Source organism: Trifolium pratense, linkage group LG5 (genome assembly GCF_020283565.1).
Source record: "Trifolium pratense cultivar HEN17-A07 linkage group LG5, ARS_RC_1.1, whole genome shotgun sequence".
NCBI lineage: Eukaryota > Viridiplantae > Streptophyta > Magnoliopsida > Fabales > Fabaceae > Trifolium > Trifolium pratense.
The window spans coordinates 38,049,135-38,075,777 of record NC_060063.1 but is presented as its reverse complement, the minus strand read 5'-3'; the positions used below and the strand labels follow the sequence as shown (position 1 = coordinate 38,075,777).

Below are 26,643 nucleotides of genomic sequence, written 5' to 3'. Positions count from 1 at the left end.
AGGCCTTCGCTTAGCGAACGGGTGGAGAACAGCTCGCCACTACTCGCTAGGAGTCAGTGTTCCACTGGTGTGGTTCGCCACTGCTCACCATGAGCCAGTATTTCCCTGATGTGGTTCGCCACTGTTCGCTCAGCGAACAGCACTGGGACTGCAACTTTTGTTCATGTTTTTAAGTGCAATTAGACACTTGTAACATGGTTTAATGGTATTTTTACATGATTGTTGATGCTTATTGATGCCTATAATGCTCATTATTATTCGTTGATGATTGTTGATCATGTATGAAGTTATAAATGAAGAATATTAAGGTTTGTTTAATCTTAATGATGAAGAATGTTGGATAGTGTTCCACATTGTAAATGAAGAGCTTTATGCTAACTAATTGAGAGTGAATTCATGAAAACACATACATGCATTCATGAATTAAATAGGATATTGGATATTCCAATAAAGAAGTATATCAGATTATATTTATCTGATAAAGAAGGATATTATAGGTGAGATGCTCTAATAAAGAAGATGGTACCACATGCATTAGAGATGTCTAGGATGACATTCATGAAGTTGAAGCATTATAATTGCATTAGGTTATGTGTGCATTATGTGATAAGTGATATGTGACACATACTTTGCTAAGTGTAATAATTGTTAATTGATGATTTGGTATTCGATTATATATGTTTAGAACTTATAATTGAATGATGGATGATGATGTATATTTATAATTTATGAATATGCATGTATTGTGAATAAGTGTTTAAGTATCGTTTTACTTACACTTATATTTTGATTTTGTGATCTAACTCTCATGTTTTGTGTTATGTGCTAGACCGTTGGGGGTTCAGATACTCAGGTTGAGGATCCGGCTCAGAGTTAGAGGGCTTGCTCGTGCTTAGTGGTAGCGTGCATTTTGGTGAGGAGTCTAGCTTTGCTACTCCTATAGTTAGCTTTTGATGGGTTGTATTTAGTGTTGCTATGATAGTTGTAACATCGAGTCAGGGTATTCACTTGAACTTGTTGGATGATTGTATTAACCATTGATCTTGCTAACTTGTATATTATGATATCCATGTTGATGATAAGGCTAGATATATATATGATAATGCCTTGGATAATTATAACTTAGCTTTTGATGATCAATATGTGTTATAAAGGAATTATTGCAATGTTGAATTTGCAATTCCGCTGTCGCAAGTATGTATAAGCACGTTGAATGTCTTTGTGCCTTGTATGTTTGTTTTATTAACATGTAACGCCTTAATTGTCTTAAGTGTTTTATTTATTTATATTCAATAAATACGCGTTAAGGAGTTAGGGTGTTACAATAGTGTTATCAGAGCAAGGTTGGTTCATGTGGAACCAATTGGGATTAGTTACCCGTATATTCAACTTATGTAGAGATAACACTGTTGATATTATTTTCTATGTTTGTTGTTGGATTGGTTGGTTGTTCAGGATTATGGCTGGAAGAGGTAATGGAAGAGGTAACAATCAGATGGCAGACGCAATAGCTACTTTGACTAACATCGTGGCTAGAGATCATCAACCCGGGAGGGAAGATGAGATGAGGTTGGAGCGATTCATGAAGCATAATCCGAAGCTTTTCACTGGAGGCTATGCTCGGGAAGCTGCTGTCAAGTGGATAGAGGAAGTTGAGATTGTCTTTGAGGCTATGAGGTGTACCGAGGAGAATAAGTTAACCTTGGGTACCTATGTACTTCGTGAGGAAGCTAACAAGTGGTGGAGGAATGCTAAGCTAAGAATGGGAGTTGGTGGTGTGGTAATCACTTGGGAGATGTTCAAGGGAGAGTTCTTGAGGAAGTACTTTCCAGCTGATATTAGAAACAAGAAAGTGGTGGAGTTCATGGAGCTCAAACAAGGGAACATGTCTTTGGCGGAGTATTCCGTGAAGTTTGAAGAGCTATGTGTGTTTAGTCCACACTACAGCACCGTGGAAGCTGAGAATGACAAGTGTGTCAAGTTTGAAAGTGGGTTGTGTCCTGACATCAAGCATCTCATTGGATTTTCGCAAATCCGAGACTTTGCGACTTTGGTGGATAAGTGCTGTATTTGTGATGATGATGGGAAGGCCAAGACTAACTACTACAAAGCCATGAGTGACAAAAGAGGAAGAGGTCAAGATCGTGGAAAGTCGTATGGTGACAAGGGGAAGAAAGTTGCTGAGACTAATGGTGGAAAGAAGAATGGTGGTGGACAATGCTATAAGTGCGGAGAGATGGGCCATAAGTCTTATGAGTGCCTAAAGAAGGTGGACAAATGTTTCAATTGTGGAAGATTAGGACACAAGTCTGATGTGTGTCAAGTGAAGGTGACTTGTTTCAATTGTGGTGAGGAAGGTCACAAGAGTTCTATGTGCAAGAAGCCTAAGAAGACCATTGGGAAGGTGTTTGCTTTAAGTGGAGATGATGCAGATCAAGTGGATAATCTAATTAGAGGTACGTGTTTCATCTATGACACTCCTTTAATTGCGATTATTGATACGGGAGTAACACATTCTTTTATATCTGTTGTGTAATTCCTGGCACACAGTGGACAGGTGTTGATCAAGGTGTATCAACACTTGTCTGTTGTAGACAGATGTTGTTACCGGTGCGCCAACACTTGTCTATAAACAGAGCAAATAACATAAAATAATACAAACAGTAAAGTAAATAACACACAAGAGTTGTTAACCCAGTTCAGCCTAAAGCCTACTCTGGGGGATACCAATCCAGGAATTAAGTCCACTATCAGCAGTATTACTTCGAAGCTAAACTCACCCGTTTACAACTTCTCACTTAATCACTACCCAATGACACTTCTACCTAGGAACTCCTAGATATGAGACCCCGTCCCAATTCCCACCTTAACAACACAGACAACGTTGTTATTCAATTCAACGATCACAAACGGTGGAGACACACTCCTAAGAAACTAGGATTCACTCTTGCTTAAAAGCTTGCGAGTAAACCACACAACACAATAGAACAATCTCCGTACTTCAAAGCTTAGGAGAAGTTCACACTTACAACTCAATAAACACTCAGGTCCTAAGCTTGCATCAATGAGACACAAGAAAGGCTCACAATTAACACTCTAAAATCCCTAAAACTCACGCTTTGTAATAACACGATTTTAGATGCTTGAAACCATATGCTTGCCTTCGTATTTATAGTAGTAGAACGACTTTGGCTTCAAGACAAAATTAGGGCTTCTAGAACTGCGGCAGCTGTGATATATTTTTGAAAATAATAGTTCTATTTTTGAAACGCAAAAATATATTTTCCAAAAATATAATTCCTTTGGAAAATAAAACTAGGGTTTAGCTGCCTCCTGAAACACATTAAACACGTGCGCCTTCCTCTGTAAGAAACCTTGAAACAATTCTTCAAACAGATCTTCAAAAGATTGAGTAGAAATTAAAACCCGCTAGCTGGCGCGCACAGTCAGACAGACAGGTGTTGTTCCAAAGTGTACCAACATTTGTCACAACACTTGGGGTCAGCACATATGTCTCAACACTTGGCTAAAATATGTTTTTGCAAAATGTAGCCAACATACAAAAACCCAACAATCTCCCCCTTTGGCAAATTTTGGCTAAAACAATATTAGACCAGTATATAGAGAGATACAGTATTCCCTTTCCTTCGAGTCAACATGATCACACAACTAGGAAAGAAAGTAACACATAATAAAACTACTTCCAAGATAGTCAGGGGCAATGCAACAGCGGAATAAAACACAACTAGCCTCATGGAACAACACAAGGGAGAAATAAACTCCCAAAGAAATAGGAGAAATAAACTCTTAATAGTTAAAGCGCATCCATTCATCATAAGAACATCAGGAAAAATAAATTCCCATAAGCATCTGAGAAAAATAAATTCTCAGTCATAGTGGATAGTGGACTCAATAGTCAGGTGCCATAACACTTGGCACAACATTTGGCATCAAATACATTCAGGCGATCAAGAGATACTATCACTCACACTCCCCCTGAATTCGTGCATACAAACATCAGATAGAGAAAGAATATTTACTACTCCCCCTCAACCCATGCATATTGCTCACACTCCCCCTCAATACGAGCATACGAACATTAGCACAGAAACAGTCACCAGATGTGAGAACATCTGTCCACACACTTGTCACACACACACTACTCCCCCTTTTTAGCCACAATTTAGACAAACATCATGCATAGGAAATCATAGGGTAGCAGACAATAGAAGTATCAGAGTGCAATTATTACAGACCATAAAGCACACACATGTGCTAGAAATCCAGGGCCTTGCTCATAAAAGGAACAACAAGGAAACACCAAAAGTACATCAGAAAAATCATAAGAAAAACATCAGAAATCATATTGAAGAACTTTCATCAGAGTCCTCCATCACATCCTCAGAGCCATCCTCAGAGCCACTAGTTCCTTCACCTTCTTGTCCATCAGGCTCACCCTCAGCAGTCTCAGCAGCTTCCTCAGCCTTGAGGGCCTCAATCACACGATCAATTTTCAGTTTCCTGACCTCAAGAGCTCTGCTTGCCTCAGTCAGATCAGCAATCATCTGCTTCCTAGAGAGTACACCAGCCTGGACAGATGTGCCAACACCTGCTGCAACATTTGTCCCATTCAGCAAACTCTGCTCAATAATCAACACCCCTTTCCTTTTACAAGGAACATCAGTGCTTCTCAGAATATCTGGGTGTTGCTCAAGGATGATATTGCATAATAGAGTAGGAAGAGCAACTGGCTTCTCAACAGCATATGTTAGGGCATGGCTTAAGGTTTCTTGAAAGAAATATGACCCATAATCAAATTTTGCTTTTATACCCACAGCATAAATGAACTTTCCCAATCCTCTGGCTACATCACCTGAATGGGTTGTAGGGACCCAATTGTGTGCAGCTATCCTATTCAAAACAGCATAAAATGGAGAGAGAGAAGTTGCAGCCAATTTTGCCTTGCTTGGCCATACCTTAGTCCTGCCACCTGTGAGGACCTTGCAGACTTCATTGTCTGTGACTTTTAAGGCAGCCACCTCATCAGTACTCCTTAGCAAATGTTGGTTGATCACAGTTGGTGAGAATTGGACACATTTCCCACGAACAAATACCTGCCTATATTCAGGACTTGCTGGATCATTACAATTGTCAGCCACATTAATCAAAAACTCTTTGACAAGCCTGTCATAGCACTTGTCCAAACCAACCACAGTTTTCATCAAACCTGCATACTCAAGAGCTTCAACAATACTAGGACAGTCAAGAATATCATCTTTTAAATTCCTTTCCAGAGCCAGCCTCCTATGATATACATATTTCCATCTAGCAGACCCATTCTCCAGGTGGAATGATACATTGTCTAATGGAGCATAGGGAACAGTTTGAGGGACCTTCTTCCTTCCTATACTCTTCCTAGATGTACTGCCAGATGCAGCAACATCTGTCTCTGGCTCGAACTCAGAATCACTTGTTGGTGGAGCTTTCCTTTTCCTAGTCTCAGTTCTAGGAACCACCTTACTTACAGGTTTTGGAGGTCCATATAGGGGCTTTATGCCAGTAACTTTTCCAGCCCTAGATGGTTTGGGTGTTTGGACAGGTGTGTTAGCAGCCTCTACAGCTTTACCAGCCCTACTTCTAGTCCTCCTAGCAACACTAGCCTCAGAATTTGTAGGAACAGCCTTATCACTAACAGTGGTTTCATTTATAATTACAACATCAGAATCTTCATTGACAACCTTGTCAGGAGCAGTCTCTTTATCACCATCCTTAGGTTGGGGACTCTCATCAGACTCAGAATAGTCCACCAGATTTTCCTGTGCCAAAGATGTGGTAACATCTGGCACCACATTTGGCGCAGCGCCATGTGTTGCAACATTTGGCGCAACAAGAGTCTCAGGACCTGTTTCTTTAAGAGACTCAGCAGCAACAACATCATTGGTCTCAGTGGGAGCACCAATATTAGTATCAACAGCAGTCGGGGAGTTAGGAACACTTTTCCCCAAATTTTCAGACACAGTAGGGTTCTCTACACCTAGGGTTTTATCAGATTTTGGTGTATTAAGACCTAAATTAACAGAAGTCTTACCAGATGTATCAACATTCTCAACTGTAGGATTAGCGACAGGCGTTGCAGCACCACTTGAAGGAAGTGGATCAGTGTGAAGCTCAGACATTGTAAACGCCTTACTCGATTCACCTTTCGCTTTCTTGCTTTTACGCTTTGAACTTTTAATTGAAGCAAGAGATGAAGGATTTGTACTTGTTCGTGATGATTTGTCCTTCTTTGCAGTTGATTTTCTCCTCATCGTTGGACTTGTGGGAGGTATGGTGTTGAGAGGAATAGCATTTATCACCATTCGTTGTAGCGATGGAACACCATCATTCTTCGTTGGTGAGGATTTTGCAGAATCAGACATGATTTTTGAATAAAATTTTCTGAAAACAATAGACGTTGGAGCAGTGTTGATGAGGAAGTTGGAAAGAACTTGAATGTGAGAGAGATAGTGGATGATCAGAAATGATTGTGGTTGATAGAGTGTATGGGAAGTTGAATAAAAACTTCCTTGATTAGCGTGTAACTTTAAGTGGAGAGGTGGATGAGAGGTGGTTACACGCATTCCATGCTGTAACTGCTATTTGTCTTCAAAAAGGCAAATTCCAAGTTTGCCTCTTAATTTTTCAAATTGGCTTGCGTCCAACGCCTTTGTAAAAATGTCTGCTAATTGTTCTTCAGATGCAATGTGCTCAAGTGTCACAATTTTTTCTTCCACAAGTTCTCTTATAAAATGATGTCGTATATCAATGTGCTTGGTCCTACTATGCTGGATAGGATTTTTAGAGATATTTATAGCACTCAGATTATCACAGTAGAGTGTCATGACATCTTGCTCAACACTATACTCCTTCAACATTTGTCTCATCCATAACAATTGAGAGCAGCTACTACCAGCTGCTATATACTCTGCCTCAGTTGTGGATAGAGACACACTATTCTGCTTCTTACTAAACCAAGATACTAGATTGCTTCCCAAGAAGAAACATGCACCAGAGGTGCTTTTTCTATCATCAGCACTTCCTGCCCAATCTGCATCACAATAGCCAACTAGTGTAGAATTATTACCATGAGAGTATAAAATTCCATAGCCACATGTTCCATTGACATATTTGAAGATTCTCTTCACTTGAGTCAGATGACTCATCTTGGGTTCAGATTGATATCTAGCACAAACACCTACTGCAAACATGATATCAGGTCTGCTAGCTGTGAGATATAGCAAGCTTCCAATCATACTTCTGTAGAGACTTTGATCCACATCAATCCCTTTCTCATCTTTGGTAAGCTTCAAATGTGTAGGTGCAGGTGTCCTTTTGTGACTACCACCTTCCATTCCAAATTTTTTCACAATGTTTCTTGCATATTTTTCCTGAGAGATAAATATGGTGTCTTCCATTTGTTTGACCTGAAGACCTAAAAAATAGGTTAGCTCACCTACAAGACTCATTTCAAATTCAGATTGCATTTGATGCACAAAATGTTCCACCATTTGTCGCGACATTCCACCAAATACAATATCATCCACATATATCTGAGCTATCATTATCTTCCCTTTCTCTTCTCTTACAAACAGTGTCTTATCATTTCCACCTTTCTTGTATCCATGGCTGACAAGGAATTCAGTCAATCTTTCATACCATGCTCTAGGGGCTTGTTTCAATCCATAGAGAGCTTTCTTTAGTTTGTAGACATGGTTAGGAAAACTTGGATCTACAAACCCTTTTGGTTGTTCAACATATACTTCTTCATTCAGATAGCCATTTAGGAATGCACTCTTTACATCCATTTGATATAACTTGAATTTTAAGATACATGCCACAGCTAATAGCAATCTTATGGACTCCAAGCGAGCAACTAGAGCAAAAGTCTCATCAAAATCTACTCCTTCTATCTGGGTGTATCCTTGTGCTACAAGTCTGGCTTTATTTCTAGTAATGTCACCATTTTCATCAGTTTTGTTCTTGTAGACCCACTTTGTACCAATAACATTTATACCATCTGGTCTAGGTACTAGATCCCATACCTCACTTCTTTTGAACTGAGTTAGTTCTTCCTGCATAACATTGATCCAGTATTCATCAGTCAAAGCTTATTTAACATTCTTTGGTTCAATCTTGGATATGAAGCATGAGTTGGAGATTGCTTCTTTTGATCTTCTTGTTGCAATTCCTTGATTTGGATTTCCAATGACAAGTTCCAGAGGATGATTCTTCTGTGTTCTAGTAGATGGTCCCTTGTTTGGTCTAGGAGCCTCTGAAGTAGATTCAGAATGTTGATCAGGTTCAGGTTCAGTTTGATCATCATCTAGTGTTGGGACAGGTGTGATGACATCTGTCTCTTTAGTTGGATCTGCACTTGTTGTATCACTATCATCAACAACAACATTTATTGATTCCATCATAGTTCTTGTTCTGGAGTTAAAAACTCTGTAGGCTCTGCTGTTGGTTGAGTAACCTAAAAATATCCCCTCATCACTTTTGGGGTCCAATTTTCTCCTAGATTCTCTATCTGCCAAAATGTAACATTTTGACCCAAACACATGGAAATATTTTACAGTAGGCTTCCTATTCTTCCATAGTTCATACAGTGTTGTAGCAGTACCTTTTCTTAATGTTACTCTATTGTGAATGTAACATGCTGTATTCATGGCTTCAGCCCAGAACTTGTAAGGAACATTTTTGGCATGCAACATTACTCTAGCAGATTCTTGTAAGGTTCTGTTCTTTCTTTCAACCACACCATTTTGTTGAGGTGTAATTGGTGAAGAAAATTCATGAGTTATTCCTTCAGCGGCACAGAAATCAGCAAATTTAGAGTTTTCAAACTCCTTACCATGGTCACTTCTGATTCTTACAATACCACAATCTTTCTCTTTTTGAAGTTGTAAGCAAAGATTTTTGAATTCTTCAAAAGTCTCAGATTTTTCCCTAATGAAATTGACCCAAGTATATCTAGAGAAGTCATCAACAACAACAAGAACATATTTCTTACCTCCAAGACTCTCAACTTGTATGGGCCCCATATGTAGTAACTCAAGAACTCTAGAGGTGGACAAGTGTTGCAACTTCTGGTGCGACACTTTGGTTTGCTTCCCAATCTGACATTCACCACAGATATTGCCTTCCTGTATCTGTAAACTTGGTAGTCCTCTGATAGCTTCTTCAGATATGACTCTCTTCATGCTCTTCAGGTTAAGGTGTCCTAATTTTTGATGCCACAGCTTAACCTCTTCATTTTTAGTTAAGAGACATGTAGATACACTAGCTTCTTCAAGAGGGATCCACAGGTAGCAGTTGTCCTTTGATCTAACACCCCTCATAAGGATGTCTCCTTCATTATTGCTGACAAGACATTCATTTTTTGTAAAGTTGACTTTCATGCCTTGATCACATAGTTGGCTTATACTGATTAGATTGGCAGTTAGCCCTTTTACAAGGAGAACATTTTCAAGTTTTGGCAGACCATGGTCAATCAGCCTTCCAATACCTTTAATTTCCCCCTTTGCTCCATCTCCAAATGTCACAAAACTTGTGGCATAGGATTTTACCTCCTTCAAATACTTTTCAACACCAGTCATGTGTCTGGAACAACCACTATCAAAGTACCAATCTTCTTTTGATGAGGCTCTGAGAGACGTATGGGCAATCAAACTTTTCCCACTGCTTTCAGCTGTATTCTCCTTGATATTGGTTGTATCATCCTTTTGCTTCCATTCCATCCTTGTTTTAGTAATGGATGGATCAGACTCTTGAGGAATTTCACTTGGATACCCATACAATTTGTAGCAGTAGGGCCTTATGTGCCCCTTTCTTCCACAGTGATGACATCTCCATGAGTGGTACCTGCTTCTAGGTCTAGGTATAAATCCAGGTCTCTGTCGTCTTTGCTGATGTGGTGCCACATGTGGTAACACTTGTCTCTGCTGTCTAGGAGCCAGGTGTGGCGACATCCTGTCATGCATTTTTGGAGAAGGTTGTTTGCTTATCTCACGCATATATTTCCCTTCTTTGTTGTAATCCATAATCCTATTAACATTTTTGTATTCATACCCAATGCCTGTTTTGGATCTACTAGGAGTAGGTAATGTTTCTAGGATTTCATCTAGATCACTTCCTTTGAATAACCTAAGAACATGCTTCTTTAAATTCTCAAGATGAGAGTTTAATTCAGTTACCTCTTCATTCAGATGGGCTATCTCTGTCAGTTGTTTGATCTTGTCTGCTTCTAAGTTGATGATAGTTGCCTTCTGTTCCTCGATGATCTTTAAACTTTCTTCCCATTTAGCACTAAATTCAGAGATTCTTGACAGATTGGCAGTTCTCTCAGTTTGCAACTTAGTGATTGTTTCTTTTTGCTCTTCAGAGACTCTGCAGACTTCTGCACTCTTCAGACACAGTTTTTTATATGACTCAGCAAGTTCATCAAAGGTCAGTTCTTCCTCACATGATTCAGTGTCAGATGTACATACACTTGTCAATGCATGTATAGCCTTTGCAGTATCAGCTTCTCCTTCAGAATCTTCATCTGACCAAGTTACAGTTAACCCCTTCTTCTGTTTTTTCAGGAAGGTTCCACATTCACTTCTAATGTGACTATACCCCTCACTTCTAATGTGTCACTCTGTTGATCTTCTTCCTCAGCATTTGAGACGAAAGCAATGCTTTTGTTTTTCTTATCCATCTTTTCATTTGTAGCTACCTCATAGGTTTGTAGTGAACCAACCAGTTCATCTAGCTTCATATCTGTGATATCCTTTACTTCTTCTATAGCTGTGACTTTCATGTCAAACTTCTTAGGTAAAGACCTAAGAATTTTTCTTACCAGCTTTTCTTCAGGTATCTTTTCACCCAAGGCATCAAATTGATTGTCAAAATCAAGTATGGTCATGTGAAAATCCTGAATAGTTTCATCATCATTCATTCTTAGATTCTCAAATTTAGTTGTTAGGAGTTGTAGCTTTGACAGCTTCACTTTAGAGGTACCTTCATGAACAGTCTCAAGAATTGTCCAAGCTTCCTTAGCAGAGACACACTTTTTGATGAGTCTGAATATGTGCTTGTCAACACCATTATATAGTGCATATAATGCTTTTGAGTTTGCAAGAGCAAGCTCATCCTCTTCTTTGGACCATTCTTCAGCAGATTTCAACTCAAGAGTTGGTTTACCATCTTTGTCCATCTTCACAGGTGGAGTCCACCCTCTCAGAACTGCCTTCCATGTCTTGCTATCAATTTGTTTTAGAAAGGCCATCATGCGGGACTTCCAATAGTCATAGTTTGAAGCACCAACCAGAAGAGGTGGTCTGGTAACAAACCCTCCTTCTTTGTCCATCCTTGCCAGAAAAAGTTTCCCTGGAGCTCACCCTAAAATTCAGAACAGGGTGCCTGCTCTGATGCCAATTGTAATTCCTAGCACACAGTGGACAGGTGTTGATCAAGGTGTATCAACACTTGTCTGTTGTACACAGATGTTGTTACCGGTGCGCCAACACTTGTCTATAAACAGAGCAAATAACATAAAACAATACAAACAGTAAAGTAAATAACACACAAGAGTTGTTAACCTAGTTCAGCCTAAAGCCTACTCTGGGGGATACCAATCCAGGAATTAAGTCCACTATCAGCAGTATTACTTCGAAGCTAAACTCACCCGTTTACAACTTCTCACTTAATCACTACCCAATGACACTTCTACCTAGGAACTCCTAGATATGAGACCTCGTCCCAATTCCCACCTTAACAACACAGACAGCGTTGTTATTCAATTCAACGATCACAAACGGTGGAGACACACTCCTAAGAAACTAGGATTCACTCTTGCTTAAAAGCTTGCGAGTAAACCACACAACACAATAGAACAATCTCCGTACTTCAAAGCTTAGGAGAAGTTCACACTTACAACTCAATAAACACTCAGGTCCTAAGCTTGCATCAATGAGACACAAGAAAGGCTCACAATTAACACTCTAAAATCCCTAAAACTCACGCTTTGTAATAACACGATTTTAGATGCTTGAAACCATATGCTTGCCTTCGTATTTATAGTAGTAGAACGACTTGGGCTTCAAGACAAAATTAGGGCTTCTAGAACTGCGGCAGCTGTGATATATTTTTGAAAATAATAGTTCTATTTTTGAAACGCAAAAATATATTTTCCAAAAATATAATTCCTTTGGAAAATAAAACTAGGGTTTAGCTGCCTCCTGAAACACATTAAACACGTGCGCCTTCCTCTGTAAGAAACATTGAAACAATTCTTCAAACAGATCTTCAAAAGATTGAGTAGAAATTAAAACCCGCTAGCTGGCGCGCACAGTCAGACAGACAGGTGTTGTTCCAAAGTGTACCAACATTTGTCACAACACTTGGGGGTCAGCACATATGTCTCAACACTTGGCTAAAATATGTTTTTGCAAAATGTAGCCAACATACAAAAACCCAACATGTTGATTGCATGAAGTGTCTTTATATACCTGTGTCTGAAATGTCTGGTCGTATGGAAATAGAAACTCCTGCTAATGGTTCCGTAACTACCCGTTTTGTATGTCGTGACTGCCCCGTAACCGTGTTTGGTAGACACTTTGGTATGGACCTGGTGTGTATCCAACTTAGTGGTATAGATGTGATCTTTGCTATGAACTGGTTAATATTTAATCGAGTCCATATCAATTGTTGTGAGAAGACCGTTGTGTTTCCAAAATCGGAGGAGAGTCTATATTTGATGAGTGAGAAGGAAGTAGTAGAATCTTTGAAGGAACATCTGGAGATGTATGCCTTGTTTGCATCCTTGAAACTTGAAGGTGGAGTTAAGATGGAAAAATTGTCGGTTGTTTGTGAATTTCCCTATGTATTTCCGGAAGATGTGTCAGATGTACCTCCAGAAAGAGAAGTAGAGTTTACTATTGATTTGGTATCTGGTACTATCCCGATATCTATGGCACCGTATCGAATGTCAGCGTCAGAGTTGAATGAGTTGAAGAAGCAACTAGAGGAACTACTTGAGAAGAAGTTTATTCGACCTAGTGTATCGTCGTGGGGTGCACCTGTGTTGTTGGTTAAGAAGAAAGAATGGAGTATGAGGTTGTGTATTGACTACCGTCAGTTGAACAAAGTGACGATCAAGAACAAGTATCCACTTCTGAGGTTAGATGATTTGATGGATCAATTGGTTGGAGCTTGCGTATTTAGTAAGATTGATTTGAGATCTGGATACCATTAGATTAGAGTGAAAATGGAGGATATACCAAAGACTGCTTTTAGGACGAGGTATGGTCATTATGAGTATTCGGTGATGCCTTTTGGTGTGACCAATGCACCTGGTGTTTTTATGGAGTACATGAATAGGATTTTTCATTCATTCTTGGATAAGTTCGTTGTGGTGTTCATTGATGATATCCGAGGAAGAGCATAAGGAGCATTTACGGATTGTTTTGCAAGTTTTGAAAGAGAAGAAGTTGTATGTCAAGTTGTCGAAGTGTGAGTTTTGGTTGAAGGAAGTGAGTTTTCTTGGTCATGTGATTTCAAGCGGAGGGATAGCGGTTGACCCAGCCAAAGTTGATGTCGTATTGCAATGGGGAACGCCAGAGTTTGTTTCTGAGATAAGAAGTTTTCTTGGATTGGCCAGTTATTATAGAAGGTTCATTGAAGGATTTTCGAAGTTGGCTTTGCTTTTGACATTGTTTTTATCATGGAAACTAAGATGCATAAAAATACCAGTCACGTAAAGGATAAGTTTGCTGCTACTTACAACTTTTTTTCAATTGATTGTACTTTAAATGGGAATAGGGGTAAATCTGGGGGTCTTATCTTACTTTGGAGTCATTGTACTTGTCAAATAGATATAAGAGATATGGATTTTAACTAGATTGATGTATATGCGTCACTAACCTTATTACTTCCGACCAATGGAGAAAAACTGGTATTTATGGTTATTCAAAACATCAACATAAGCACCTTACTTGCACTTTTATCAATCAACTTAGTACAACTAATTTCAATACTAACTGGCTCATCTTTGGTGACTTAAACCTTACTATTAATGATTCTAAAAAATTTGGGGGCAACCCTATTGATACTAATTTAACTACCTTGTTCAGATCAACTCTCACTTCTTCTGATTTACAGGATCTAGGATATAAGGGTGACATCTTCACTTGGACCAACAAACGAGAAGGCCTCCATCTCATAAAAGCTAGACTAGACAAATTCCTGGCCAATTCAGGATGGATAACTATGTTCCCTCATTTCACCAATTTTCACCTTCTCGAATATAAATTTGATCATGTTCTCATCCTTCTGTATTTCAACAAACACCTCACCCAGACTCAGAGACAAACCAGGCCTAGACCCACCAGATATGAACAAGTATGGACCAGGGACGACTTGCACTTCCAAATTGTTAGGAATGCTTGGAATAATAGTAAAAGCTCTACCCATCAGAAACTTGGAAATACTCTCTTTGCTCTACATAACTGGGGTAGCAAAAGGTTTGGAATTATTCCCAAACGTATCAAAATCTTACAAGAAGAATTACTACACTTAAGTGACAATAAGGGCACTCACCATGGTATGGAGCAACTTAAAAAGAAAGAGAAGGAGCTGGATGATATTCTTGAGTGTGAAGAAATGTGGTGGCTACAAAGATCTAGAGTTATATGGCTCCCGCAGGGAGATAAGAATACTAAATACTACCATATGAAAGCTAATATCAGAAAGCACAAGAACACTATTGAGATGATTAAAGATGAGTAAACTGCCATTTTAGTCCTCGGAAGTGTCACTCGCTGTCATAAAAGTCCCAGAATCATCAAAAAATATTTTAAAGTCCCTGAATTTAATATCCGTTAGTCAAAATGGTCCCTGACGTTATCTTTCTGTTTGTTTTATATGATGTGTACCAAAATTTGACATGTTGGACTAATATGTGACAATTTTTTATTCTAATTTTACAGCAACCTAAGCAAGGATCAAATTGAAAGTGAGCATAAAAAAAATTGTAAATAAAAAAATACAACAAAATAGTAAAAAAAACAATAGAAAAATTCATCCAAAATTCATAATAAACTCATCTTCAACCAATTATCCCTTCCGAGAATTCATCTTCTCACCCAACAAAAAACCATAACAAAAAAAAATCAAATTTCTCCATATTTCACCCCCTCTTCTATTAGAATAAAACTAAATGAATAATCATATTTTCCAAAATCAACAAAAGAAGTTCAAGAGATAAAGAGAGCAGAAAGTTCAAAAAAATCAGATCCGAGATTTATTTGTTTACTTTAAACTTGTTATTGTGATAATTAGAGAGGAGAAATGATTGACTCAAACATGGAAGAAAACTCATTATTTACAAGCTTTGTCTAACTTCTCTAGCTCAATTGCATCTTCACAAAACAATTTACCAAGGTCGATAGTTGGTAAAGTGGTTGTTGTTGATACAAGAACAAGGTCTTGATTTAGTGGAAGATATGTGGAACTTTTCTTTGCCAACTTTTACCAATTATCGACCTATTTGTTCACAACCTTCATGGGTCAATTTCCATCCTTACTCTCTCTTATTTGTTTACTTAAACTTGTTGTTATTGTGATAATTTTGGGGGTATTTATTTGTGTCAATTTACTTTATAAGTTAGTAGATTAATGTTTCTCATATTTAAATGAATGTTCTTTTTTCAAGTTTGAAGATAGAGGTAGGAGTTGGTATGAATTTCTATTATTTAATCCAAAATATTTTTGAAAAAAATGGAAGGTGGGTTTGACATATTGATGCTTGATGGAGGTTTGTGAGGAAGAGAGGAGAAAGAAGATGAAGATTTGTTTTTGTTCATTTTTATTGTATTTGTTTTTATTTAGGAAATTTTAGTTTTTACTGTCATTTTAATTCTTGTATAGGTGTCACTGAAAATTACCACATCTTGGTTCAATGTGTCCAAATTTGGGGACAGATCTTAAAAACAAACAGAAAGATAACGTCAGTGATCATTCTGACTAACGGAAGTTTGATTCAGGGACTTTTAAATGTTTTTTGTTGTTTCAGGGACTGTTAGGACAACGAGTGACACTTTCAGGGACGAAAGTGACTGTTTACTCGATTAAAGATTATCAAGGGCAAACTCACTATGAAGAAGATAAAATTGAGCAGGTTTTCATTGACCACTTCCAACACCTCTTTTCCCACCAGGACACTAAAGACATCCAGGAGGCAGTGAAAGTAGTAGAAGGTAAGATTACACAGGATATGCATCAGCTCTTGAATGAAAGTTATACAAAGGAAAAGGTGTATCTAGCAATGAAAGACTTAAAACCTCTGGCTGCCCTTGGACCTGATGGGCTTCCTGCCCAGTTCTACCACAATTATTGGGATATTATTGGCATTGATATCCTCCATATAGGGCTAAACATTCTCAACAATCAAGGAGACCCTAGCTGTAAGACCCGTAATTTCACAGTTTATTTTGTGTAAGGAAAATAAATATTGGATAAAAGTTTTAGGGTTTTTGTTTAAGTCGTTTTGTAAGTATCGTTGTAATAGCGGCATTTTTGCTGAGTTTAAGTCTGTTTTGTACTCGTGCGCTGAAAAGGCACAGACTTTTGGGCTGTAATCCTCTTTTATGTATGAGAAGGTTTATGCATTTTCAGAATGACGAGTTTTGGATTATTCTTGTTTTTGGAAAAACGAGTAGGAATTTTGCCCGCTGTTGTAAAATTTTACGGCTTCTGAATTCCGTAGAATTTTAGATGGAAGTTTTATATATCTGCGCGAGTTAGGATATGTCCTGAGAATAATTTTTAGGAGTGTGGAAGAAAATTACAGTCGCGGAAAAAGATTCGGCGATAAGTTTTGGAAATGTCTTAAGACGGACTTTTATTCCGTAGGTTTTCTGTTTTTACAAGTTTTGTTCGTCGCGGCGCGCGAGAGCTGTGAGGCGTGAGAAGGAAAATATCTAGATATTTATGAAAGTTGTCTTGGTGACCAAGACTTATTCCAAGGGCTAGGATTGGCCTAGAGACTTTGCCTTTTGATCCAATGGCCAAAATTGATCAAGACCACATTAGGAATGATGTTATACCACATTGAATCAAAGAGCAAGAATGATATATACTCCCTCATTTCTCTTCCTCGGCCAATACTCCATTTCCTCACCACCTTCTTCATTCAAATTTTGTTTTCTTCTACAAAGCTTGGATTCTTGCTCTTTGGATCATAGACTTGCTAAGGAAATCACCTTCACTTGAGGTAACTAACCTCCTCCCTTCTTTTGATTGGTTCAAACTCTTAGATGTTAAGAAAAATATGATTATGTTCTTGAGAGAAAATTTCCTAGAATTTAGTTTCATTTAGTTTTGGTTACATAAAAGTGTTCATGAGGGTTTAACTAGTACATTTAAGTTAAGTAGGTGTTGATTCCCAGGGTGATTTAAGTTTTCACAAAATTTTGAGTTAGGGTTTTGATGAGAAAATTTGAAATGATCATAACCATGAGTAATTGTTTTGTGAATTTATTTTTGAAGTTAGTTATGAACTTTGTGACAAAATGGATGTTAGATTATTAAGTTGTTTTGAGAAACAAGAAAAATTATAATTTGGTGTTCTTGAGTAATTGATGAACATTTTAGAAATTTTGATTTGAATTCTTAAAATGGTTTGATTGATCAATTAAATGACTTTAAGAACTAGTAGATTATCACTAGGATTTTGTAATGGAAAAATTGTGAGTGTTGGCCTTGTTTTTGTTGATTGGCCGTGGCACCCCCCTTGTTAAAGGATCAAGAGTTTCAAAATTTTCTAAGTCCACAATGATAAGAAAATGATCAAGATATTAGTGAGTGATCATAGGTTTTAAAAGAATGGTTATAGGGTTTTTATTTGAAAGGAAAAACTTGTAACTTGTGATGCGAGTAAACTTTTATTTTTGTGAAATTTTTTAAAGAGTTCATGGGTTGCTTTCAAATGGTTTTAGTGTGTGGAATTGATTACTTTGCTTTCAAATGGTTTTAGTTTGTTTTGAAACGAAATTATTTTCGCGTAGCAAGAAATAGTGCATTTAACTTCGTGAATTTTTAATCACTATGGGGAGAACTTGGAATCACTATCCGAGTGTTAGGAAGTGCCTTAGACACCTCTAGACCTTTGTGGATAGGTTTAGTTTCGTTAAAAAAAATTTGGGAGAAACTTATGGATTGTACGCTGCTTATTTTAGGGCGCGCGAAAGTGTAGAATAGTGCGAAGTTGGTTGTGTTGGAAGCTTGCCGAGGTAAGGGCACCTTATTACTTCCGTATTAAATTCCGTCGATAGCATAGTTGTATGCTTGTTGTTGTGAATGCTTTGTGTGTTTGTTTGTGCACTATTTATGAGTGCTTGGCATGTTTGTATTATGTATTCTCGATATGAGTTCGTGATGAATACATGAGGTTACTTGTCTGACATAGTATTTGATGAAATATATGTGTTGACATGCTTGTTGGGAGATTACATATGATTGTGATAATATATGTATTGTGGTTGCATTGGTATAGGTAAGGGTATCGTATGCTCATGCGTCCATGGTAAGAGGTGGTTGCGGGAGTGGACCACGGGGTGTGATTGCGAGAGTGGGTCCACCCAAATGGTTGAGGGATTTTATGGGGTTCAATACGTGGTTGCGGGAGTGGACCACGAGGTGTGGTTGTGTGAGTGGAGTACTTAATCCTACGGGATTCTTGGTGAGCGGGGCTTGGTATTTGTCTGAGTGACTATACCGGTAAGTCGGTATTCGATCTGTAGTGATTGTACCGTAGTTGTTCTAGTCGGTATTCGATCTGTAGTGATTGTACCGCAGTTGTTCTAGTCGGTATTCGATCTGTAGTGATTGTACCGTAGTTGTTAAAGTCGGTATTCGATCTGTAGTGATTGTACCTCAGTTGATAGTGTCGGTGATTTGTCTGAGTGACTTCACCCGGTGTTTGGTACTTTGTCTGAGTGTGGTTAGATTCCGGGAGTTATGCATGTGATTAACCAGTGGCGGTTGTCGCATTTGTTGTGTTAGAGGGTTACGAAACCAGTGACGGTTATCACGTTCATTCATTAGAGGTTTTGCATTAGGCTATGTGTGCACTTTATTTATTATTCTTGGTGTTGAGAATATGTTTGACGTTTACTCGCTTTCCGTTTTGGTACTTGGCATTTGGTATGTGTATTTGGTATTTTTATACTTGTTTCCAGTTGGTGACCCTTATTTTGCATGCCATATCGCGGGCTCCTCCCACCTTAGATGACGGAGAGCCAAGCGAGACTGTGGGTCTTGTGGATGGCGAGGACTTCGTGGACTATCCCGGAGAGTAGAGAGTAGCGCTTGTTAGGCTACATTTTTGGTTAGGCTTAGGGCCTAGTTGTATTTTGGATGACTGTATGTCTTATACATTTATACTCAGACATGTTTAGTGCCTTTTGGCCTTGTGATATATTCGGTTCATAACTCGTGTCTTTTGGTTGATGAACTTAATGTATCCGCTGTATGTAAATTATTCAGGTACACACTTTGCTTCGAGGAAGCCCTGTAATATAATGGGTTGATGTTATATTTATTTTCTATTGAAGGATGAATTGCCGAGATAGCTGCGGGCGTTCACGCGCGCCATTTTATTTAAGCGTGTTGTTTTTTTAAAAAAAAATAATACCCCTTTTTATGCTTTGAAAAACGGGGTGTTACACTAGCCACCTCAACTCCACCCACATTTGCCTTATCCCTAAAGTCAAAAATCTCACCTCTCCTAGTGACTTTCGCCCTATCTCCTTATGTAATGTTTCTCTTAAAATCATTACCAAAACCATAGCAAACAGAATCAAAAATATCCTACCCAATATAATCAGCCCAAACCAAAGTGCTTTCAATAAAGGAAGACTCATTACTGACAATACTTTGATAGCTTCTGAAATTTTTCACTACCTATCTCATACTAAAAGAAAAACAGGTTTTGTGGGCATAGAAACTGACATGGCTAAGGCCTATGATAGAGTGGAATGGACTTTCCTTAAAGCTACTATGGAAGCTAGGGGGTTCCCTACTGTTAAATTCTCTATCCGAATAAATGGGCACCCTTCTCAGGAATTCTCCCCTAAAAGGGGTCTTAGACAGGGAGACCCCTTATCCCCTTATCTTTTCATTATGTGTGCTGATGTTTTATCTAGTTTAATCTCTAAGGCACACAAAGAGAATGCTCTCCATGGGGTAAACATTTCCCCCACAGCACCTGAGATAACTCATCTTTTATTTGATGATGACAGCTTAATGTTCTGTAGGGCCAACAAAGTGGAAGTCACTAAGATGAAAGATATCATTCAAACTTACCAAGAGGCATCTGGCCAAATGGTCAACTACTCTAAATCTGAGATGGTTTTTAGCAAAGGAACTACAGCTGAAACCCTAAATGACATTGCTCAGATACTTCCTATGAAAATTTTATCTCACTTCACTGAATACCTGGGTCTCCCTACAGATATGGAAAGATCAAAAAAGAAAGTTTTTAATTTTATTGAGGAAAAAATTTGGAACAAGCTCAAAGGTTGGAAAGAGAAGAAACTTTCTTTTGCTAGAAGAGGAACTCTAATCAAGGCTGTAGCCCAGGCTATCCCCACCTATTTAATGTGTAGTTTTCTCATTCCTAAAGGGGTCTGTGAGCAACTTGAAAAAATGATTTGTAAATTTTGTGGGGAAGCTCCACTGACTGCAGGAAGATCCATTGGGTCAAATGGTCAAAGGTCTGCTCTCACAAGAATAAAGGAGGCCTGGGATTTAGGAACCTTAGAGCATTCAATGAAGCTTTACTTGCCAAGCAAGGGTGGAGACTTATTACCCAACCCTCATCTCTGGTGGCCTAAGTTCTTAAGGAAAAATACTAACCAAAAGACTCTCTCCTAAGAGCTAAACCTAAACAACAGATGAGTTACACTTGGAGAAGCATCCTACATGCTAGTTGGGTACTAAAAAAAGGTTGTTATTGGTTCATTGGCTCAGGAAAAAATATTGACATCTAGGAGGATTGTTGGATTCAGCAAAGAGCTAACACCCACACTTGGAGAACTAAACCAAAACAAATCAACCACCAGGTGGTTAATGACCTAATGCTTGATACTACCAATGAATGGAACTCTACTCTCATAAACCAGCTCTTCTTCCCTCAAGAAGCTCAGATGATCACTCAGATACCCATTACAGATAAAGACCAACAACACTTGCTTACTTGTGAAGGCACAACTGATGGCCAATATACTGTTAAATCAGGCTACATGGCAATCATGGATTGGGAACAATACACGAATAAGGATTTAGCTACAGCCTCAGGTAACAATGATGACATTTGGCCTAAGTTATGGAAACTTAATGTTCCCCCTAAACACAACCACCTCATAAGGAGAATCCTAAATAATGCAATCCCTGTTAAAGGGAATCTTTTTAAAAAATGTGTCAAATGTGACCCTTTATGTCCCAGATGTTCTAACCAGGTGGAATCTACGAATTATGTTTTTATGGAATGTGATTGGATCAAACAAGTGTGGTTCGCATCATCCCTGACCATTAATTTAGACTCCAACAAGTTTTTAACCCTCTATGACTATATCTCATATACATTCAATAACACAAATAGACAAAGTATGGAACATGTGATAGCTATAATCTACGGTATTTGGCATGCCCGAAACATCAAAATCTTTCAAAATAAGTACATACCTCCATTAGAGTCGTGCTCTACTGCTTTCTCTCTGCTTATGGAATACCAATCCATTGGACACCTCACCTTGCTCCAAAATCGTCTTGTTGAACAGCGATCTTGTAGTAACAACACCAGCTGGACTCCATAGCTTAGGGGCACCCTAAAAATCAATGTGGATGCTCACCTAAGTAGTGATGGCCATTGGTTTGCAGGGATGATCCTGAGATGGCCGGACGGAAGCGTCGTTGGAGCTGCAACTCGCTCATTAACTCGATCGGACAAAGTCGTGTTAGGTGAAGCTTTGTGTCTTAACGCAACTTTGGAATGGGTAGAGGAGATGGGATTAACGAATGTTACTTTTGAATCAGACTCTCAATCTATCATAAGAGCAATCAAAGAGAAGAAACAAGTCAGAAAGAGTTGGGGTTTTGTTGTCCCCCGCTGCATCGCGTTTGTTGAAGCAAACCCTAATTCTGATTTCACTTGGACCAGAAGAAGTGGGAATCAAGCAACGCGTGAATTAGCTAGATGGGCCGAATTTGAACCTAATAGAAATTGGCCCACTAATTTTCCTTCTTGTATCCTCCCTTATATCCAAAAAAATATAGGAAATATTCTCTCTTAATTGTTTAATAAAATTGTTTTTTTTTTCAAAAAAAAAAGGTAAATTCTAATATTGACCACTTCATCAAATGGTCCATGGTGGACCAGTAATGAATAATATTTTAACGAATACGAATTTTATAAAATTTACCGTTGAATTGAAAGTTTATATCATATAGATCATTCATAGAAAAATTTAGAAAAATTTAAAATCATTTGATATGTTATTGAGGCCCATCAAGCTTAGTTAATCTTGATGAACCTCAATAACATATCAAATTATTTTCAATTTTTCTAAATTTTTTTATGGATGATCTATATGATATAAACTTTCAATCTAACGGTAAGTTTTGTAAAATTCGTATTCGGTAGATCACTTGTCCACGGTGGACCACTTGTGAAGGTGGTCCACCGTAGCGTTAGCCAATAAGGTAAATTCTCTGTTCAACTTATAATAAAGGGTAAAAATTGATGTTATTCAGAGAAAGAAATCGATGTGTATACTCTACTAGAGATCAAATCAATGAGACTTCAAGTGATTCAATCGGTTGAAGAACGGTTGAATCAGATAAGAAATAAGTATATAAAAAGTAAATAAAAATTTGTACAAATTATAAAAAACATTGAACCAACCGCAACTGAACCACAATTCAACCCAGTTCAACTCTGGTTCAAGTAGACTATATAATGTAACTGGACCAAACCAACTGGAAAACTAGTCGGTTCTCTGTTAAACCGACCAATTTGGTCCAATTTTTTTAAAGTATTTCGCATTAGACTGTCTTAGCAATATCCTAATGGTCCGTTTGGTTCTACGAAAAGAAAGTGAGAGGAAAGAAAATTACGGAAACCGATGAATGAACTTCGACTAACATTAGTCCAAATTCATTCATTGATTTCCATAATTTTCTTTCCTCTCACTTTCTTTCCATACAATCAAACAGACCTAAATGAAAGCGACACTTTTACTGTCGACTAAAACACAAAACAACATTCGAGCCCCCTATCAATGAAAGCCTTGGTAATTACGCAGACTAGCACGCTTGACTTGGAGGTAAGTTAAACATAATTTGAGATAAAGCGTTATGCGTCTATCCTAGTTTAGTGTTAAAAAAAAAAAAACCAATGCTTGTTGGTTCTAATAGCACCCACATCCATCAAACTCATTTGAGTTCTTTAAATGGGTCCCACTTAATATTTTATATTATTTTATATTTCTCAACCATTTAAATAACTCAACTACATTTTTTAAATATTCATACAACTCATCAAACACTCTAAAATGGGTCGACTTAATTTATCACTTGTTTGAAAGAAAGAAGAAAAAAAAAGCCACACCCATGTGGCACTTAACAAACGACATTTACTGTATGAACGACCTTTAATGTATGAACGATGCATACATATGAATTATCGCCTTTCACTGACAAAGAGCAGTTGTAAACAGTTAAGACACGGTAGATTTTCTACCGATAATCATGCTCTTATATATAGCTTGTGACAATCACATTACATGAATTGAATGTAAAACTGCACTGTTGTCAATCCCATATTGCGAAAAATAGCAATTTGTTCAAATTCTAGAAAGCTACATTATTGTAGCACCGCAATACCTGCTATTTGACAACAATTTATAATAAATAGTGTATCACGAAACAATATCAATTTGTTCAAATTCCGCTACATGCGATAAAGTGTCGCTATTTGACAACACTATAAAAATGTTTAAGCTAAAATTTTAAGATGAAACACAAGCAAATTTTCTTGTGTCCATACTACTTGATTTGACCTCAAAAATTGGAGAGGTATACTTAGCTTTAGCATCTCCCTTATCTTTATGCCCCATATTTTCTGTCTGCAAGTACCAAAATGTCTTGGAATTCTTGTAAACTTTGTTCCTAGGATGAGGGTAATTTTGGTATTTGTAGTTTGATGGATTGAAAACAGGACTTTCTTTCTCAACTCTATTTTGAGAATCTTTCTTTGACACTGAATTTGTTGTCCTTAGACAATTCTCAATCACCTTAGCTTCTTCCTTGAATCTTTCTCTCATGTCTCTAATGTTTCTTCTAACTTTGCTTGATATTGATTTGCTGATAATGTTCCATGCCTTGAAACTTGAACCATTGGAACCATTAGAGTTGCTTGGGACAATGGTGGTTGTATATGGGATTTTGTTGCACTTAATGCAAAAGCTCTTTTGTCTCTCTAAGTTAAAAGCTTTTCTTTTTGTAGCATCTGATAGACATGTATATGCCTAAAGAAAGAAAGAAAAAATTGAAGAATTTTTGTTAAAAGCTTAACTTATTCAATGTTATCATCTAAGTTCTTCATAAACATATATAGCTAATAAGGACTTTTTATCCTCAAGTAAAGAATCATAAATTAATTTTGATGAGAAGTTTTCTAAATTAGAAGTTAATCTAAACTTGAAATAATTTCATTTCAATTATAATATAGTGATCGAAAGATTTGGTAATTTCTACGTATCTAACTCAGATGACATAGCCCGGTATTTATAATTGTGTTACGGTAAATACTACAATGAATGTCAAATTGATTATCACTAACCTAGGAAATTGTATACTCTAGAAATATTGACAACTTATAATAATCGAGGAAATTGTACAATTTTGAAAAGCGACAAAATCATGGTGAACTATGCGTTCACCAAGAAGCTATGCATTGAATATGTGAGTCATAGCATGTTCGGCAACATACTAAGTACTAATATATTTGAATTGACGATGAGTTTGCTGGTATTACAGTGTACCACCTTGACAAATTATACTTTAGAATTTCAATAAATCTACAGTGTCACCGTGATTTCAGCAAACTTTTCGTATCTCACCAACATGATATTAACATTTAAAGGGAATGATGTAAATTTATAAGTTATGTACCTCACAAACAAGTTTGAATGCAATTTCAGCCTTAGGATGTTCATTCTTATCTGGATGAAGTTGTAAGGCTACACCAAAAAATTAATAGTCAAAAGAGACAAAACCGATGCAAATTTCATAAAAGCATAAAAAAACAGTTTTAAACATACCAAGTTTATGGTATTTCTTACGAATGGTATTAACCCCTGCATTTTCTTCCACCTATGAGATCCAAATATATGAAAAAGTTCATAGAATCATATTCATATCATATAAGAAAAGTGTTGCAAATTAAGGGTAATTGAAAATATACTTACACCAAGAATGCAATACCAATCGATGAAAGGTATATTAGAGAAAATTGTATGAACACATAGAATTGAACGTTTGGAAATGGAGCATATATCTAATACCAATTGTGTTTTGTAATCTGATTCTTGTCCCATTCTTGATTCTTCTCATATCAAGTGTACAACAACATAGAAAAAGTGAAAAGGGATTATTATAAAATACTCATACAAATTTGTGTTTGATTTTCTCTGTTTTTTGAACTAATAGTAACGGAAGTGGAGCGGTTTGGTTTTATTTATTTATTGGGAAATAATGTCAAAGCACAAATTGTTAAAAAATCTAAAATGGAATTTTATTTTGAGAATTGTGTATTTTACTATCTCGGGTTTTCCGGTTTTTTAAATTAACTACTTAGGTTCATCGAATAATTAGTGTATCTAGTATATAATATAGGTAAAATACATTAAATTATCAATGAATTTAAAATGTGGGTTATTTCTTATAAAAAGCACCCGAAGAGTAATATTTTAAAATTTTAGAAATTGAATTTTTTATAGTATTTTTCCATTTTAAATTTAAGTTGTTTTGAGAAAAAAATTTGTTTCAAATCATAAGTCGATTTACTAATGAATATTTAATGTTATTTTTTCTCTTATACCCTTATCTTATTTCATACTCGCTCTTCTTTGAATTTTATTTTATTTTTTTGAAAATGCTTTTCTTTTAATTTTTTAATTTATATTTCCCATATAATTAATGAAAGATAATTTTATAAAATTACTCTTAATTTCTCCTTTACACATAAAATTAATTACATTTTATAATTTATGTAAAATGATCAAAGGGTCGTATAATTAATTTATATCGAAGGTGGTAAAATATTCTAGTATCACTTGTTTCATTTTTTGACTTCTTAACAAATATCTTTGAGGACTGTAAAAAAAAAACAAATATCTCTAGCATCGTAAAGAAATTTTTTTTTAGAATTAGAAGAATGAAGAGAAAATATTAGGGAGTTGATAATTAGATAGATATTTTGAAGTGGTTTAGTTGGTGGGAACAAACAAACAGAGAAAGGTGGAATGGAAGGTTTAATGTTAATTTTTCCATATGGCACCA

General features: G+C 37.1%; 3 protein-coding genes and 1 long non-coding RNA gene across 4 annotated transcripts; 3 read left to right on the top strand and 1 right to left on the bottom strand.

Annotated features, from left to right (window-relative positions):
- Positions 1-1,459: 1,459 nt before the first annotated feature.
- On the top strand, positions 1,460-4,842 carry LOC123886592 (DNA-binding protein HEXBP-like). Its single transcript, XM_045935897.1, has 3 exons — positions 1,460-1,780; positions 2,012-2,456; positions 4,838-4,842. Exons 1-3 carry the CDS (start codon positions 1,460-1,462, stop codon positions 4,840-4,842), a joined length of 771 nt encoding a protein of 256 aa, XP_045791853.1.
- A 10,256-nt stretch (positions 4,843-15,098) lies between these two features.
- On the top strand, positions 15,099-16,682 carry LOC123883738. Its single transcript, XM_045932633.1, has 2 exons — positions 15,099-15,587; positions 16,094-16,682. Exons 1-2 carry the CDS (start codon positions 15,525-15,527, stop codon positions 16,517-16,519), a joined length of 489 nt encoding a protein of 162 aa, XP_045788589.1. The 5' UTR covers positions 15,099-15,524; the 3' UTR covers positions 16,520-16,682.
- A 520-nt stretch (positions 16,683-17,202) lies between these two features.
- On the top strand, positions 17,203-19,455 carry LOC123883737. Its single transcript, XR_006800433.1, has 3 exons — positions 17,203-17,293; positions 18,258-18,311; positions 19,309-19,455. It is a non-coding gene; the product is annotated as an uncharacterized LOC123883737 (long non-coding RNA).
- A 4,474-nt stretch (positions 19,456-23,929) lies between these two features.
- LOC123883736 (dnaJ-related protein rsp1-like) lies at positions 23,930-25,776 on the bottom strand. The gene is made up of 4 exons (XM_045932632.1): positions 25,551-25,776; positions 25,404-25,455; positions 25,255-25,322; positions 23,930-24,608 (listed from the first exon to the last, which is right to left on the bottom strand). The coding sequence occupies exons 1-4, from the start codon at positions 25,677-25,679 to the stop codon at positions 24,090-24,092; spliced, it is 768 nt and encodes a 255-aa protein (XP_045788588.1). The 5' UTR covers positions 25,680-25,776; the 3' UTR covers positions 23,930-24,089.
- Positions 25,777-26,643: the final 867 nt, after the last annotated feature.